Source organism: Platalea leucorodia (genome assembly GCF_965183815.1).
Source record: "Platalea leucorodia genome assembly, chromosome: 2".
Lineage (NCBI taxonomy): Eukaryota > Metazoa > Chordata > Aves > Pelecaniformes > Threskiornithidae > Platalea > Platalea leucorodia.
Window position 1 is genome coordinate 16,980,386 of NC_138824.1, and position 17,610 is coordinate 16,997,995.

The 17,610-nt window shown below is 41.4% G+C and overlaps 1 protein-coding gene across 2 annotated transcripts in view; it reads left to right on the top strand.

Moving 5' to 3' along the window:
- The window catches only part of GRIA4 (glutamate ionotropic receptor AMPA type subunit 4), a gene marked incomplete at both ends in the record, with an annotated part of 233,713 nt that extends 230,395 nt beyond the window's left edge, over positions 1-3,318 (top strand). For both annotated transcript variants that reach the window (XM_082336963.1, XM_082336962.1), the window contains one exon: positions 3,154-3,318. In XM_082336963.1, coding sequence (XP_082193089.1) covers positions 3,154-3,318 — 165 coding nt within the window. The remainder of the gene's footprint in view (positions 1-3,153) is intronic.
- Between the last annotated feature and the right edge of the window lie 14,292 nt (positions 3,319-17,610).

A 17,610-nucleotide genomic window follows, 5' to 3' on the forward strand; every position in this document is an offset into this window, starting at 1 on the left:
AGCTTCCAGTTCAGCTGCCTTCTCTTGCTCTCCCATTCCATGCTGTTATTTATAATTAAAGAAATCAATTACAAAACTACAAAAAGCAATTTAAAATGATGAAATTAATTACAAAAAAGGTGAAGTGCTACAGGATGGCTCAGTAAATGTGTAATGCGCTTATTTTGACTTGTACACTTCCAATTTCATATTCAAGATAGAAAAATTCCTTAAAAGTTGATCTTAAGTATTTGTGCCAAAGACACCTCCATGCGACCCAGGTACTAGAGGAGCCTGAACAACAAAGGAACCTACACAGGCTAGGACATTTGTATTATATAGACTGAGGATATCAGTTTCCTAAATTCCCATTTCCCAATAGGAACAGGGCAGTCAGTTTTTTCACGATTAATTGCGCAACTAATTTAATCAAAACTAATGACAAATTTGAAAATACATCATCACTATTAACTGCATACACTTACCACACAGAGACTTTCACAATTTGGGTAATATTCACAGTAAATACCAAGACTTTTCCCTCTCATCCCAGCCCCTCCTGAAACTGTTTCTGCAGCCAGGCCATAAATGTGAAATTGTAACAGCACAGTTAAGCAGAGTATCAGCCTGGCTTATTACCTATAGCGTAACTTAAAATATAACACAGAAGCTTACCTGGTTACTTGGCTTTATGGCACCTTCCCGAGTACAAGTTTGACCTGCTCCTCCTGGCTTTGTTAACTGTCTGGGTTGTTTCTATGGTGCGTTGCTGAGTTGTTGTTAATCTCTGCCGTCAGAAGAGAGGAGCTGTTTTATTGCAGCTTTTTCTGTTATTCTGTGGAAGGCTGCTGAGAAATTGTTTGTTATTCTCATTTGATTTTTTTTTTTCTTTGGTGGATCCCTTTTTACTGTCTTTCTGTCCTGAGTGTGTTGTCAATGGCCAGAAAGCTATATAGACTGAGCTGCAAAACCACAGTTATGCATAAGTCATATATCCAATATAAATCTGAGTTCTCTCTCAGATTTCCCACTGGCAAACCCTGAATGGCCATGAACAGATAGCTGATCAAAGTGATGGAGAGATGCTGGTACGTAATGACGACTTTCTGGGAAATTTAGCACATGTGGAGTAAGCTGTCCCTTTCCCACCCAAGTTTGCAGTCTAATCTGGTTTGGACTCTCATTCCTCCCCAAAACTAAAGCACCTTTGTTTTTTCTTGCCATTGACCAAAACATGTTCTGTGTATTTCTGCAGGCAGTACCAGTCCTCGACATCCATTTGCAGTGGGACTCTGGACATGCACTATGTGGAGCTACACCACATTGCATTGTGTCTGTGCTTTGCAAATGTGTAGATTTTTATTTGCTGCTGGGGAGTAGTTGAGGTTTTTTGTACTGTATGGGCCCAGGTCCCCACTCCCTTATTACCTCTCTTTTTATATCTAGCTGTTCAATTAGGTCAAAATATGTTTGGTAACAGTCCCTGTCACAGAGTACTGTGGCAGTAGGGCAACTTTTCAAAGGGTGACTTTGGACATTGCAATTGATGATTATCAAAGCCGAGGTTTTTCAGCGTAGGGGGAATGCCATAACGCCCTCTGTGAGCTGAGGCCTTTTCCTGAATTTGGCTGCTTGTGAGGGCTGAGGTTTTTAGGCTACTTGTTTTGGAAAGTTCCTTTTATATCCAAGCTCCAAGTATGCCACAACAGCAGCTGTACTTTCAAGAACTCTTTTTTGAAGGAGCTGCTGATAACAATGCAATATTAGACTGGTGCATTTTCATAGAAGTGCGCTCAGAAGCAGTGGAAACGTTTTGGAGGAATCTCCCTCATCCCTGTACGCACACACTCATATATATAGAATTAACTTCAGCATATCAAACATCAGCTCAGGATTTCACTGCTACCTCAGAAGGAGAAACTGGGCTCAGAGGGACAAAGTTCTAAATGTAGAGATCAGTTATAAGGCAAATAAAATGATTTTATGATGTTTGTCATCCCTTTGCTCCTATGTGAATGCACCCTCATCTCTCTTTTTCCAATTGGTATTTCAGATTGCATCCCTGCACACCAATTACATGAGTTAGTTGCATAGACTATAGCTTCTGCTGACTAGAAATCAGATTTCCCCACTAATTAATATCTTAACTTGGTATCTTTGAAATGTGTTTCAACACAGTGTAGTTTGGGTGCCTGTTGTTACAGGTGTCCTTGCTGCATTGGTTGACCTTAGACACTCCCCTAATTTTAGTCATCTGGAAATCATTTAGTCTAGTCATCTTGGCTTTTTCTATCATCACATGAAAGAGTTCTTTTAGACTAGGTTACTGATTTTTTAGATGGCATAACTACAAATCTCTTTTTTTTTTAACAAGTACAAATTTTTTGCTTGAGTCAGTTAGTCCCTAAACAAGATATTTTATTCTGATTTACCTGAAAGTAAAGATTTTGAGGTAACAAAAATCTAAACCTTCTTGTGGAAAATTTAGACCTAATGTAGAAAACTATAGAAAATTGTATATTCTCTCAATAAACTACATTTCCTTTGAAAGTTCCCACCTTCTTTAATTGTAGGAAAATATATATATGAAAAGAGATTTGAGGCCAGTTCTCCGATTTACTGATACTAAATATGTGCATTGTGAAACAAAGTAATAATTTCTTTAGATTTGATCCATGGAATTATCACAAAGATACCTGATATAGCTATTGCAATTTATAAACAATTTCCAGTAGTTATCTTTTAGCTTGACATTCCTAGTTGAAGGTCTAAGCCTATAAACACCTTTGCATGACTTTATTGACAGATGCTAATGCTTTCAGGTTCATAAAAGGTCTTGATTCTCATTTCACTGTATATAAATGTAGTTTGAAGCAGTTCAGATTAAGGTATTGCCTCTTCTGTTAACTTCTTGATCAAATTTGGATTTTATATTTAAATCAATAATGATTTATTGTAATGAAATTTACCCTCAGAATTGCTAGTCTTTTTTCCCCTAGTATACTTAAATGCTATGTATTCTATTTATGATGATTACTATTATTATGTTTAATGTTAACGTGAAAAAATGCAGATGTCTAAAATTTAATATTTTGGTGTTTGCTGTGTCCTGGTTTGTTGAAGGACAGAAACATTGTAACACTTTCCTCTTTTCTCCTTTTTTTTCAAACATAGCTTACCTTTTCTGAAGCCATAAGAAACAAAGCCAGATTATCCATCACAGGGAGTGTGGGAGAAAACGGACGCGTATTGACTCCCGACTGCCCGAAGGCCGTGCATACTGGAACTGCAATTAGACAAAGTTCAGGATTGGCTGTAATTGCATCGGACCTACCATAAAAACCAAAAAAATAATTGAGTGCCTTAATCAAACTGTGTTGGTGACTGATGGGAACACAGCACAGACTGTAACGACATGGGAGTGTCATTGATGAACTAATAATTTGGCTGAGAAAGGGAAGTACGTCCAAATGCGCCAGACATCATCAGCAACAATGTGTGCATGAGCTCAGCTCGGAAACCCAAACTCAGATTTTATATCAGGAAAATTCATAATTTAGTTTTGTTGGGGGGAGGGGGCTGGGAAGGGTGTATTAACAGCAACAAATTTCACTTGAGTGGACTTAAAACTAATAAGACTTGCCAATTTAGCGCATTAAACTGTGAAGAACATGCTCAGAAAGGACAACATTTTGGTCTTTGTCTTGACAAAGAGAGAAAAATAGCTATAGAAGTCAATGAACATGCTAACCTGTGTCTCCAGAACATCAATATATACAATGGAAGAATACTCAGCTGTTCAGCTGTAGAAATTAATCACTAAACTGTGATAAGAAAATAATAAATATGTAAATCCTGTGAAAAAATAAAGAAATTATTTACATTTTCTTTGAAAAAAGAGGAATATTGAAACATGCTTGCTTTTTAACTGATGTAAATTCGGTAGAGGACAACACAATTCTTTTTTCTAACCATCTTAGGGAACAATTCATTGCAATAATTGATATAAAATGCCATCACTGTAATAAAATTCAGAGACTTTTTTTTTATAAAAGTTGTTGGTCATCCTCTTGTTTGCTGTTACCTTCATTCTGTTCCATCATTCCGTGTTCCACAGATTTGCATCTGTCTAATACAAGAAACAAAATGATAAAATGTTTAGAGTACGTCATCAGTCTGCAGTGTAGAATCAAAAGAGACTACGGGTCACTCATGTTACAGATATTATTTATAATCTTGTTCTGTGTAAGAAACTGTGGTTTTTGTACCCACCAAAAAGAATAAAACAACAAACGTTCTTATAATATTGACAGAGCTTGAGTTGTTTTCTGATCATTAGGGATGTCAGCTGGAAAACAGAATAAGGCAGTTCATTTCTTACTGCAGGATGTAGGACCTTATTGGAGACAGTCTGAGTCCCTGCACATTTGTGAAGTGCTTTTAAGTCCTTAGGAGGGACTCAAAGCTGTCGAAGTATTGTCATGATTATTCACTATGTATTTTAGTACTAGTCCCGTTCTGAGAGGTTAGGGAACCATTTAGTGATAGGGTTTGTTCTCTGGGTAGGTCAAGGGATGAGATACCAGGGAGCAGTAAAGTATAAAGGACAGTCTTTCTGACTGATGTGATAGATACAGTGTGCTTGGTACCCAGCAACCTTGGTTTTCATCAGCCAGCCTGTCAGTGGCACGCCAGGGAAAGGCTAGCAGGTACTGTTTGAATAAAAGCCAAATGTCGACAGGAGCAGGCACGTCTGTAGGTGCAAAGTTGTAGCAAGTCTCTTCTGCAGTGGTCATTCTCCTTGGCCACACTAGACGCTGCAGTCGTCTCCAAATCCATAGTATTGCCACCAGTGTAACAGCTCCATGCCAGAGCCCAGACTGCAAATCAGATCAAACTTTGATTAATCATAGCTTCTAATGCCCTTGTGATTTTGACAGGCCCATGAGGGGTCATGTTCCGATGACTTACATTTCACCAAAGCCTCCATGACTGCTGCTTCTCTCAGCCCCCAGGGCTCCAGGGCCCTCACGAGGAGGAGTGTGGGTGCAGTGTGGAGCCTAATGCTGTCAAACAATGACCAACCCTCAACAACTGCAGCAAAGGACAACCAAACAAAAGCACTACTGAGTTGATATCCATCCTATGTGAAACAGACATCTATGAAGTAGCAAAGCAGGCATTAGCTTCAGTTGAGGTACCAACAATATAGATATGAATTTCTTACCTCAAATACTCTAGACACCCTTTATGGAGGGAAATAACCAATGAGAGTGAATGAGTTTGTCTTAAAGTAGACATTAAAACATCAAACTGCTGAATCACAGCAGCAAGAGCCTCTATCTTTCCACTGACTCTAATCTAGGCTGAGGCCGACCAGTTCTTATACAGACCTTGACAGCGCAGGCAGAGGTGAAAATAAGATGATGCTTACCCCTAAGGCACAAAGACTACAAAGTGTGCAGGGGTCTTAGAGAAAAAGACACATAACAGTAAAATGAATCACTGTGACTAAACTTACTTTATATCCTTGTTTTACTGGCATGTTGAGCTCATTCATGAGTTACTGTGAACTGTTTGTGTTTCTGTGGCCAGAATAGTGAGTGGTCTGGTTTTTATCCTGTTTGAGTAAAGCTGGGAGCTCCCTCTCAGACTTATTTTTACAGCTGAATTTTAAAAGCAACTTCTGGGTTGTTTGGTTTTTTGGTTTGTTTTTTTTTTTTTTTTTGAAGAGAAAAAAAGTGTTTGTCTTGATTTTTCATAAAGTAACATATTAAAGGCTGAACAGATTGGGAGACTGAGTGTGAAGGATGCTGTCTATTTTGTTCTACTATGTATGTCTGTTTTTCCAGGAGCTCGTCTTCATCCTCTCTTCGTTCAGGACTGTGAGCAGTGCCAGTGCTGTCCTGGGATATTTTACTGTCTTCCAGTGTTACCCCTCTTACATTCTCCCTTGTCTCTTTAATGCATTACATTTATTTTTCACCTTCAGTAAACAGCCCATCGCTGCAGTTAGGAATGTCAGTCCACAGATCCCGTTCTTAATTGCCTAAGCCAGGTTTCCACTTGGCAACGAGACCCCCAAGTCCTTTCAGATGTCTTGTCCAGTGTCAGTAACTACCGAGGATCCCCACTGAGAGGATTCACAATCGAGCAGCATGAGCAATGTAGCTGCCAAGCAGCATGGCCGTGGAGCGGCATGACCCACCAAGGGCATGTGGCCAGCAGCCACGCTGGAGGGAATCACACATCCTCTCACCACTTCCAAGCCTTGTCCTTGGCAAGGGAATGCTTTGCTCAAAGAAAACTTGGTCAGATGAGGTGAAGAGTAGACTATGACTTTGCCTGATGCCTGTCATAGAATACCACTGATATAAAATTACAAAAAAGAAAACTAGATGCGAAAATGCTACAGCAGAGAGAGTTGACTAGAATTCAGGTGGCTGAGAAAGAAATCTCAGGGTATCGGTCTGCTCTCTCCGCAGTTGCTTACTCTGTTGTCGTATTCCAAGGGGGTAACCACTGCATGACTGCTATGACCATCTTCACGTATCTATCGTAGCTGTCCCTCACACACTTTTTCTTTTGCTTTTCTCTCTTCTCCTGAAACACTCGTTTCTCACTCTCTGTATCTTCTCCCTATCCTTTTGAAGATCAGTGCCAGAAGTCACCCTCCTCCCTTGTGCAGGAAATATGACCCAAAGGAGGAGAACCCTTCCTCAGGTCGGGTTCAGGAATGCCATGGTCTCCAGTCCTCCAGAGGGTCTGAGGCTCTGTCATTAGATCAGGGCTGCTCCAAGGCACTGAGAAGCAGCAGTGCAGGTCCTGGCAGCTGCTGGGCTGCATCCTGCCCTCCTGGCACAGCAGTCTCAGCTCTCCTTCATCCCTCTGCCTTGCTCTCTCTTCGGCCACCTCCATCTAGCAGCTTCATGGCAATCACTGGCTCAAAGGGAGAAAAAATAAACAAAGGGGGCTACTGATTAAAGGACACTATTAATATTGAGCCATTAACTCAAATATAATCCAGATTTTTCCAAGATTTTGCCATCAAAAAGAATACAGACAACAGAACCTGACCCATTTTCCTTCACATAGGATCTGGTGCCACTTGAGATGCCCCAGGCCATGCTGCCTGGCCTCCAGCTACAGGTCCAGAAAGTGTCCTATCAGCCTTGAGTCCTATCTGCCAGTTCCAAAGATATCTCAGTCACCATGGAGAATCAGAAGGAGGACAGGATAGCCATATGTGGGCAAATGAATTGAGTCTAATCAATAGAATGATTCTGATCAACTGAAGGCTCATCTCTGCTGCATAAACCTAGGCATTTAGGGTCACTTGAGATGCCTTTAAGTATCCAACCTGGCCTTCTAGTGCAAGTCCAGAAAAGCGTGAGTCTCCCGTAGATCCTGGGTCAGATCTAAGAGCCCTATGCAGATGTCTTAGATGACCTAAGGCATCTCAAATGGTACCAGGTACCTGTGGGAGAGTAACTGAATTGAACTGTCTGTTCAGCTGAGTTGTTTTCAGGCCTCTATTGAATAGATGGCCACGGAGTATGAAAAGACCTTAGACACATAATTTTCCTATAGATATCTACATTTAGCTGTCTTAATCTTGAATGGAATGTTATATGTATTTACCTGCCTTTAAAATAATTTCAGTTTAGATGTAACCAAGTGCAACTATTAAGATTAATATAACAGTATTAGACTTGTCTGCAAAATAAGTGTCCTCTGAGCTGGTGTGAACGTACAAGGGTAGCCTTGTACGTTAGAGAGTGTTTTGATTGTCTAGAGCTCAACAAAGGTAATGATAAGGTTGAGTGCTTATGGGTAAAGATCAGAGGGAAGGCTAATAAGGCAGATATCCTGGTGGGAGTCTGTTATAGACCACCCAACCAGGATGAGGAAACAGACGAAGTATTCTACAAGCCCTTGTTCTCAGGGGAGACCTCAACTTACCAGATATCTGCTGGAAATACAACACAGCAGAGAGGAAACAGTCTCGGAGGTTCCTGGAGTGTGTGGAAGATAACTGCCTGACGCAGCTGGTGAGGGAACCAACCAGGGGAGATGCCCCGCTGGACCTGCTGTTTATGAACAGAGAAGGCCTGGTGGGTGATGTGGTGGTCGGAGGCTGTCTTGAAAAGATAGAGTTTCCAGTTCTTGGAGAAGTAAGGAAGGGGGTCAGCAAAACCGCTACTCTGAACTTTAGAAGGGCAGACTTTGGATTGTTTAGGAGTCTAGTTAGCAGAGTCCCTTGGGAGGCAGTCCTGAAGGGCAAAGGAGTCCAGAAAGGATGGATGTTATTCAAGGAGGAAATCTTAAAGGCACAGGAGCAGGCCCTCCCCATGTGCCGCAAGTCGAGCAGGCGGGGGAGAAGACCAGCCTGGCTGAACAGAGAGCTTTGGCTGGAACCTAAGAAAAAAAGGAGAGCCTACCACCTTTGGAAGAAGGGGAGGGTGACTCAGGAGGACTACAAGGATGTTGTGAGGTTATGCAGGGAGAAGATTAGAAAGGCGAAGGCCCAGCTAGAACTTAAACTGGCCACCGCCATTAAAGATAACAAAAAATGTTTTTACAAATATGTCAGTGACAAAAGGAGGGCCAGGGAGAATCTCCATCCTTTGTTGGATGTGGAGGGAAACTTTGCCATGAAGGATGAGGAGAAGGCTGAGGTACTTAATGCCTTCTTTGCCTCAGTCTTTAATAGTCAGACTGGTCATCCTCGGGGTTTTCAGGCCCCTGAGCTGGAAGATGGAGATAGGATGAAGAATGAAGCCCCAGTTGTCGAAGAGGTGGCAGTCATTGACCTGCTCCTCCACCTGGATGCTCACAAGCCCATGGGGCCAGATGGGATCCACCCGAGGATACTGAGGGAGCTGGCAGAGGAGCTTGCCAAGCCACTCTCCATCATTTATCAGCAGTCCTGGTCAACCGGCAGGTCCCAGATGACTGGAAGCTAGCAAATGTGACACCCATCTACAATAAGGGTCGGAAGGAGGATCCAGGGAACTTCAGGCCTGTCAGCCTGACCTCGGTGCCGGGAAAGGTCATGGAGCAGATCATCTTGAGTGCCATTATGCAGCAAGTGCAGGACAACTGAGGGATCAGGCCCAGCCAGCATGGGTTTATGAAAGGGAGATCTTGTTTCACTAACCTGGTCTCCTTCTATGACAAGGTGACCCACTTAGTGGATGAGGGGAAGGCTGTGGATGTTGTCTACTTGGACTTTAGTAAGGCCTTTGACACAGTCTCCCACAGCATTCTCCTGGAGAAGCTGGCTGCTCATGGCTTGGATGTCAGAATGAAGAGCAAATATTCTTTAATTTGGTGTAGAAACTTCAGTGGTTTTCTGCCATCTCAAAGTGTAAGCAGACCTTCATCCATGACTAGGCAATTAAAGCAGAAGGGAGCTCCTAAAGCTCTCAGCTGGCAGAATGTACCTACTACAGCAATGCCAAAAGCAGGAAAAGAAGGGCAGCCTGCAAGGAGCTGCAAAGATTTGTTGTAGACATGGATTAATTAACACTGTTACAACAAAACCTGTAATTGGCATGCGACAGCCAGTTGAACTTCAGCTGGAATGTCTAAGGGTAAGAAGTCACCAGTGGAATGATAAAGAGAAATTTAGAGTCACTTCCTTTTCTAAATGAGAGGAGTGTCACAGATTCCAAATAACTTACTGATTTCATAACGATTGCATTGAATGTAAGGTCAGGCAAGCTGAAACTAGTAAACAAGAATCATAGAATAATTTAGATTGGAAGGGACCTCTGGAGGTCATCTGTTTCAAGCCTCCATTTAAAGCAGACTCAGCTTTGAAGTTAGATCCAACTTCAAAGTTTGAGAGGCTTCTCAAAGTTAGTGTTATCAAAATTCTAATATCTCCAGTGTTGAGATTGCATAACCTCTCTGGGCAACCTCTTCCAAGTTCTGACCACCCTCAATATTTTCCTAAGTTCAAAATTTTCCTAAAATTTTTTTTTGCTCTGCATTGAGAGTGGATTCCAATGTAGCAACACATATTCCGAGCTGCTTACTTAAATGCAAATGTGTATTATTATTTGTGTAACTGAACTCAGAATCTGGACAGATCTGTTAGATAAGACCAAGGCATGCTGTCATGACACTTCAGAGGAGCGTGCGCTGCTGTCAGCCTTTCCTTATGGCTAAAACAAGGATTCATGCTCCTAGCTCACCATTCGATCATCTTCCATTAGCATCAAACATTAAAAAGCTATAATGGCCATACCCTGAATGTCTTTTTAAAGTGATATATCTCTAATAGGTCTAAAGACCTTCAACGAGGCTAAACTGTTGAAGTGGACTTTAAGGTGCTTTAAGTCCTAAGACTTTGAAAAAAATTATATGACTTTTCAAGTTATTGTGTATTTTAGCCATTCCTGTAAGGATTCCAGTACTAAGGCCCTGATGCTTCCCAGCCTTATGCCTGATACTAATTGTTTAAATCGATGCAAAATTGATGTAAAAATGCAACCACTAGTGTGGATGGGAAGATCTGATCTGGTGAGGTTTTTAAACCTATTTTAGTCTAATTGTGTAGAAGTTTCAGAGAATTTGGAAGGCACAAGACTGTAGCAGCTTAAATCCAGTAACTCCGTTAAAAGAGCTTTTTTACACATTACAGTGGTCCTCAGGTCCATAACAATGTAACAGAGGTGGTGTTTTCCCTTCTTCTGCCATGCCAAGGTATGTGAGAGTCTTTCCATGCTTTGTTGAGCAGACTGCAAGACTGAAAAAATTAAATTTTTTCCTGTATTTTAAAAGGGACACTGTTATATTCTGGTTATCTGCAATTCCTAGAATTTCCCTAACACTTGATTCTAAAACAACTATAAGAAAAAAAAAAATGCTTTTTTGGCTAAAGGACAGAATCAATATCCTTTAAAATAATAATCTGTTAAAAGCTCCATCACAAAGATTAAGAAATAACTGCTGGAAAGTCTATAGAAAATTCAATGGCATTCTGAGAACATCTGATGATATTTGGGGTGACACTCACTCACTTTAAACATCTCCAGCATAACTATCTAGGAACTTGTAGAATGCAGTATATCTGACTGATTTTAGATGACTATTTGTGGGTGAGATAGTCATGCCCTACCAATCTTTTCTGAGTTTTGTTGGTGAAGACAACCAAGGATGACTAATTCAAATGTTGACATATACTCTACAGATGCCTACACTTGGCCAGATGACTCCTATTTATGACCTAAGTCCAGCTACCACATTGTGAAATAGAGTGAGACTAGCTCTGATTGCAACATCAATGAGACAGGGAGACAAGGACAGAGTTGCTACCATCACCTCCAAACTGTATGCTTATGACCTTCAGCTTCACAGTATCTGATGCCTGGAAGTCACTTGTTTGCCACTCTATGTGTAAACACACCACTTTGGACTCCCTGATGTTCTCATAGTTGCTATTTAGATACCACCAGCCCCTAGACGTGACTTCTTTCCCTCAACTCCAAAAGACTATGTTGGTTGGTACATATTTAATTAAAATTACCATTTAATTAATATAAGACACTGGCAAGCTGGTGGGAACCCTTGTTACAGCAGCAGCTGGATGGCCTGAAATCTGAATTCTCAAAGTAGAGGTGAGAGGAGGTAGGAACATGTCTCCCTGTTGGGGGTCTGATGATACATGTATCTCCAGCATACCTCAGGCATGATGCTTTGGATCAAGAGGGCTGAAGGCAGGTCAGTACAGCCATCTTGAGACCTCTGGAGGTACAAGGCAACTTTCTCTGTGCATTTAACCAGGTACATTTTCATTACAGCAGGAACTTGAACCTGTATGTCCTATGGCTCAAGTGAGTTAACTAACTACTGGCAACACAGAAATTTCCATGTTCATGTTATTCTATTAATACTTAACTCTTCACACCAAGTGGAATGTCTACAGAAGAAACCCCAGCCAGGAGCAGGCCAGTTTCGATCTTCATCACTGGAACTATTCCATGGATCAGAACCAAAATGGTAACAAATAAACTGAAAATACATGAAAATTAGATCACTTATATGGAGACTAGGTATGAGAGTTCACTTAATTTCTTAATACAGGGAATATTTAAAACTAACTCTAATAGAAAGCAACAAAACAAAGTTACTGTATGAAACATTGAACTGCATCATTCCCAAATAAAATGTACAAAAAAAGCTTCCTTTTAAAACAAGCAATTATCACTCTGAATAATGTTAAGAAGGAATGCCTGCTGTTTCTCTAGAGACATTTCTGAGTACAAGGGAGCTGTAGCAACCCTCAGGAAGGAGGCTGTCAGACAGGTTGAGTAACACTGATAACCATGTCAGATTAAGTTAAGTTTGATATTTTCCAAGTGTGTGATCAGTCACTGAAGGCTTTGAAGTGGCAAGCATGATGCAACTGAGCCTGAAATTTCTGCAGAGTTCCTGAACAAAAGGGGAGGTTTCTTTCTTAAATATGCAGGCACAACTTCTACCCTGTCTCCTCTTACTCCGCACCAAACAGAATCAGACTCAGGAGAGAGGGTGCAGTTAAGGTCACTGCTTTCAGACAGGTTTCTTAGTGCTCCAAAGGCAGGAGCTGGTGTGGAAATGCTGCTGCTTCCTTCTTTTCCCATTTTATTTGGTCACGGGGGACATGCAAAGCCTGAAAGAAGGCTGTAAGATATCTGAACCATTAGCATGTAGAGCTGACAGGATTTGGTCCGTCATGCTCATCTACTTTCCCATCCATTCAGACCTGACAACCTGATTATCACATCCCCTGTTAGGAACTGAAAACCAGGAGTCACTGTGACATTAAATTAACCCAGGGAAAAAAATTCATGAGCATTAACCTTTTCCTTCTACTTTTGGCAAATTCTATGGCATGTTTCTACAGATAAATCATAGCAGTCCTGGCCCAAAGAGGGAATGAGCTGACACTTTCACTCAGCATTGTTGTCACCACGTCGTTTTCTGAAGGCCACTGAAGCTCTTTGGTTCTCTGTGTGGTAGTACAGCATTAGCAATTTGTGGTCAACCTGAAAAAAGGTCTCCGGAGATTTAACATTCCCACAAGGCAGCAGAGGCTTTTGACTTTTCATCAGCATAATGAAAGTGAAGTCCACCCAAACCAGAATCATACTATATCATCTTCTTACAAGTCTCGGTAATGGTCACAATCCACAATCCACACACAAGTCACTTTGTGTGGTGTTCATCTGGCTGCTTGTGGATCAGCAAACCAGAGGAGCAGAAAGCCCTTTTCTCTTGTGCTTTGCTCTGGCTCCTGCTTCTGGTCCCATCCTTTCTCCTCCTCCCTCCCTGCTGGGCCACCTCAGCCCTTTTCCCTGTCTGTGAGATTCTAGACTAGAGTCCTGCCCTGTTGGGCATCAATGGGCTATAGCTAGTGAGGAGGAAAGGGACTGATAAAAATGGAAATTTGAATGGGCAAGTTGTGGACCTGCTCTACCAGTTGCTCTCTGGCTGCTTTTCCTCCTCGTAGCTCTCCTGCTGTCCCGCACACCCTCTCAGCTCTCTTTCCTTGTTTCAAGCCCCACAACAGCTCTGGTCTCTGGCATTTTCCTGCCAGAGCTCCCTCCGTCAAAGCCTGCCTCGCCCCTTGGTCATGAATTTCCTTCCCTGCCCCGCATTTTTCCACCTTTGCTCACCTACACCAAACCCCAAGGCTTCCTCTCGTCCATTGTGGTTTCTTCCACTGTTGCAGCTCTTCTTGTGCTAAGGTGCCTTGATTCATCCCTGATGAAGGCTGTGATCTTGTCACCACCCAACCCACTCTTTCAAGGTAATATAGTATCTCCAGTCCTCCATAACAGCTAACCTCAGACTAACTTCTAAACCTCAAAGTGGTTACACTGTTGTCCCCAGGACTCTTCCCAACTGAATCACATCCATCGTGAAGTCCCGTATTGAAAGCTGCCTCCAGCTCAGGCCTGATGAGTGGTCACAATTAAAGCACAAAGATTCCTTCATGTGCATTGCAGACAGTATTCCTAAATTTGGTATTTATTTTATCTGCAGGAGTATGAGGATGTTGGTGCATTTTCTTCCTGATTTTTTGCATTAAAGCTGCAGAGCCACTCATCCTTCATTCTGCATTTCTGTAGTAGATTACTCTACTTAAGTATACAGTTTTACATTTGTCCATCTTGAATTGCATTCGATTTTTTCTATACTATTTATCCAATGTGTTAGCTTCATATAAAACTTTTTAGCAGTTCATACTATGTAGAAAAGAATAAGGGAAAAAGGAAGGAGCATGTTTTAATAGTGAGAAATATTATTTCCTTATGACTAATTACAAGCTGCAGTGTGATTAATATTTAATACAGCTGATTCACTTTCAGAAGTTTTCATGTTAAAATGGTGATTTCCTGCAAAATGCATTGCAGAAAGGCTGCATTTAAAGTCATCACTTCAGAGTTATTTTCAAAATTATGGTAATGCAATGTTTTTGTGACATTAGCAACAGACAATGTTAGGTTGTTATAGTGACAGAAGTGATGTGATGACTTCATGGAAGCGAGTGACATTACGGTGACAGTTTGGGAACAGTTGCTTCATTTATGAGCTTGGCTTTGAAGAAAAAAGACAGACGAAGATTTGTAAATCTAAAGCTTCTCTGTATACAAAATGCCAAATATCTTAACTTCCCTCTGACTAAATCTACAGCTGAAAGAAGATAAATATTTCAACAGTACTTCCTCAGGCCCATTTACTTTAATATCCATTAGGAAAATAAAATTTATACCTATACATTAAGTTTATAATATGGGATAAACACCGCAGTTCAGTAAAGGTGATATATCTGAAGGGCTTCCCAGTAGGTAGAAAGCAGAAGTAATTTCTAGGCAGGAGAACATGTTTTTCTTTTCTGGTTAGGTATGAAGTCATCAATCAGAAAACTTTCTCTTCTGTTTTTGAATGAGCCCTCTGGGATAAATGGTAAAATTAACTTTAAGAAAAAATTTATTCAGTAAAATGATGCTAAGACAAAAGATGTCCCTTTCTAGAACATCCTTTCTTATATTCTTTATCAGAAGAAAGAAGAGGAAAGAAAAAGATTTGTACATTTTCCAACTGTGGTATTGAAAATTTATACAGGGCATCAGCACATGAATAAATGCCACTGAGCAACATTTCAGTCAACGTGAAGACTGGTGTCAGCCCACAATAAAAATAATGAAAAAATGCCAAACTCCACAGTTCCAGCTACCATTAACGTCAAACAGGAAGATGCGCAAATGAAACAGAAACAAAGAAAGAACTGTAGCAGTATTCACAAAAGTGGACAGTACTTGGAGACAGTCCTTGGAATGAGAGGTAGAAAGGCCAAATCTTTTGTAGCGAGCTGTTACTAGTGGTCAAGCGGAAATCCAAACATTTTGTTAGAACGAGTCCAATGGAAGACCATTCCAAGGAAATAGAGAGCATCTCCGGAAACACCAAGAATTGCATACAAAGGCTTAAAGGGGACATACAGGCAGTGAAGGGACAAGGTGCAGTGGACAGAAGTTGCAACAGCAGAAATTCAAGTTAGACATTTGCAAACAAAATTTTCACACAGAGGTTGGTCAAATGTGGAGACAGGCTGCTCAGAGGGGCTGTGGAGCCTCCGTTCTCGGAGATATTTAAAAGTCACTGGATACGGTCCTGAGCAACCTGATCTAACACTGAGGTGGGATGCCCCAGCTTTGAGTGCGGGTTGGTACAGAAACTTGTAATGGCCTTGAGCTTCTTGCAAGTTAAACGGTATTCTGAAAATGTTATTCAGTGAAGGACAGTTTCCTTCCTGACACTGGCTCTGCAACATGAAACAGTATTGTTCCTAGACTGGACAACCTACAGAGAGATAGAAACGGTTGTTTGGCAGCCAAGCAGCTCCCACATAGCGAACTAAAGAGGAAAAAGAAGAATGACTGTCCGATATGAGACTTTGAGGCCACTCCAAAAGTACATTTGATGAGTGCAACTTTCCGACTTTCAAACCCTTTGCGGCCAATGTGGCAGCAATGAGTCAGAAAGATGAGGGAAGCAACAAGTTTCCAGGGACAGAAGAAACAGGTTGCTCAGCAGGAGGTTCATACTAAGCACATGGTGCAGCACTGTGTGCTGGGAGATGATGTGAAGGGTGCGATTTCAGGTGCTTATCATGCACAAAATTTAACAGTCACCTGCACACCCACAGATCCTGACTCATCCATCCCAATGGGGAACTGGCATCCTCACCAAGGATTATTCATGTCTGGTAAATGAATAGTATTAAAAAGATGAGACCCTTGCTCCTTATAATGCCCTGCTTCCCCATAGCCTCCTTGCTCCCATGTGCTCCTTTCATGAACAGGTACCACATATTTCCCAAATCCCCTCCACTAGGAGACACCCAATTTTGCAAGATCCACATGTAGTTGCCTCAACTTCTACTGTCTGTAGGCACACAGTTCCCTGTATATGGGAAAGAGGGATATTTTCATGTCTAAAAAAGATTTTAGGACAAAGATAGAGCCAAAAGAATAGGAAGAGCAGCTATAGCAACATCCTGGCAGAGAAAAGGAGATGTGGATAGAGGCAGTGCTGCGGTCGCTTGTCCTTGCTGGTGGGAGTGAACATTTGTAGCAGAATAAATGCAAACTGTTGCAAATGAATCACAGAATCATAGAATCATTTAAGTTGGAAAAGACCTTTAAGATCATCAAGTCCAACCATAAACCTAATACTGCCAAGTTCACCACTAAACCATGAAGCCCAAGGGGTGGCTGGTTTCTGGTGTTTATTTTGGAAAAAGACAAAAAAAAATGGCAGTATTACAAAGGGACACGGAGTATCTTTCAGCATATGATATCATTTGTATCATATAAAGATGACAGAGAAAACACTGATGGTAATGGGTACACCCACACTGGGGTGTGGGCTAGTCATTTGGTTTCACAAGTTGATCTTTGTGTGGTGCATGCTGATTCCCATCTCATGATACCCACCTACCACCTGGGGTGTTTATCTTCCTGAGGAACTCAGACTGTGATCATTTATTAGCACAGACAGTTTGGGCGATCCCTTGCTCTTTTCAGAGACTCACAGGTCTACAGTCCAGAAGGAAAAATTACAAGCATCTCATCGGAGGGCACATACGCCACAGCCCGCTGGACTTCCCATGCTGGTGCTGGGCTTTCAAACACCACTCAGAACTGACTTAGAGATGTTGTGTGAAAGAAAAAAATCTAGATCCCTAGGTGTTTTGTTGCAAGCCCTCAGGGGTAAAAAGTGTCTTTTTTTCAAGGTTAAGTGCAGCTGTTTTCTGCATCCAGGAATTCAATTGTGTTGTTTTGCCTTTATCTGCTATAACACTCTACCCTTGGAAATCTCCCATGTAGATATTTTTATACCTTAATCAAGCTATGTCATCACGACCTATTCTCTCAGATAAATTAAATTGGCTTGTTATTTAAATATCTCATTGTACAGTAGGTTTTTCCAACCTGGAGTCACTCTTGATCCATGTATCTTTGGACTGCGTCAGCACAAAGCTTTAGTCAGTCATATTTCATACTCCTGAAAGCTTCGTCAAGCTAAGACCACTTTGGCACGAAGGAAGGAAACCTCAACGCAGCCCTGCAA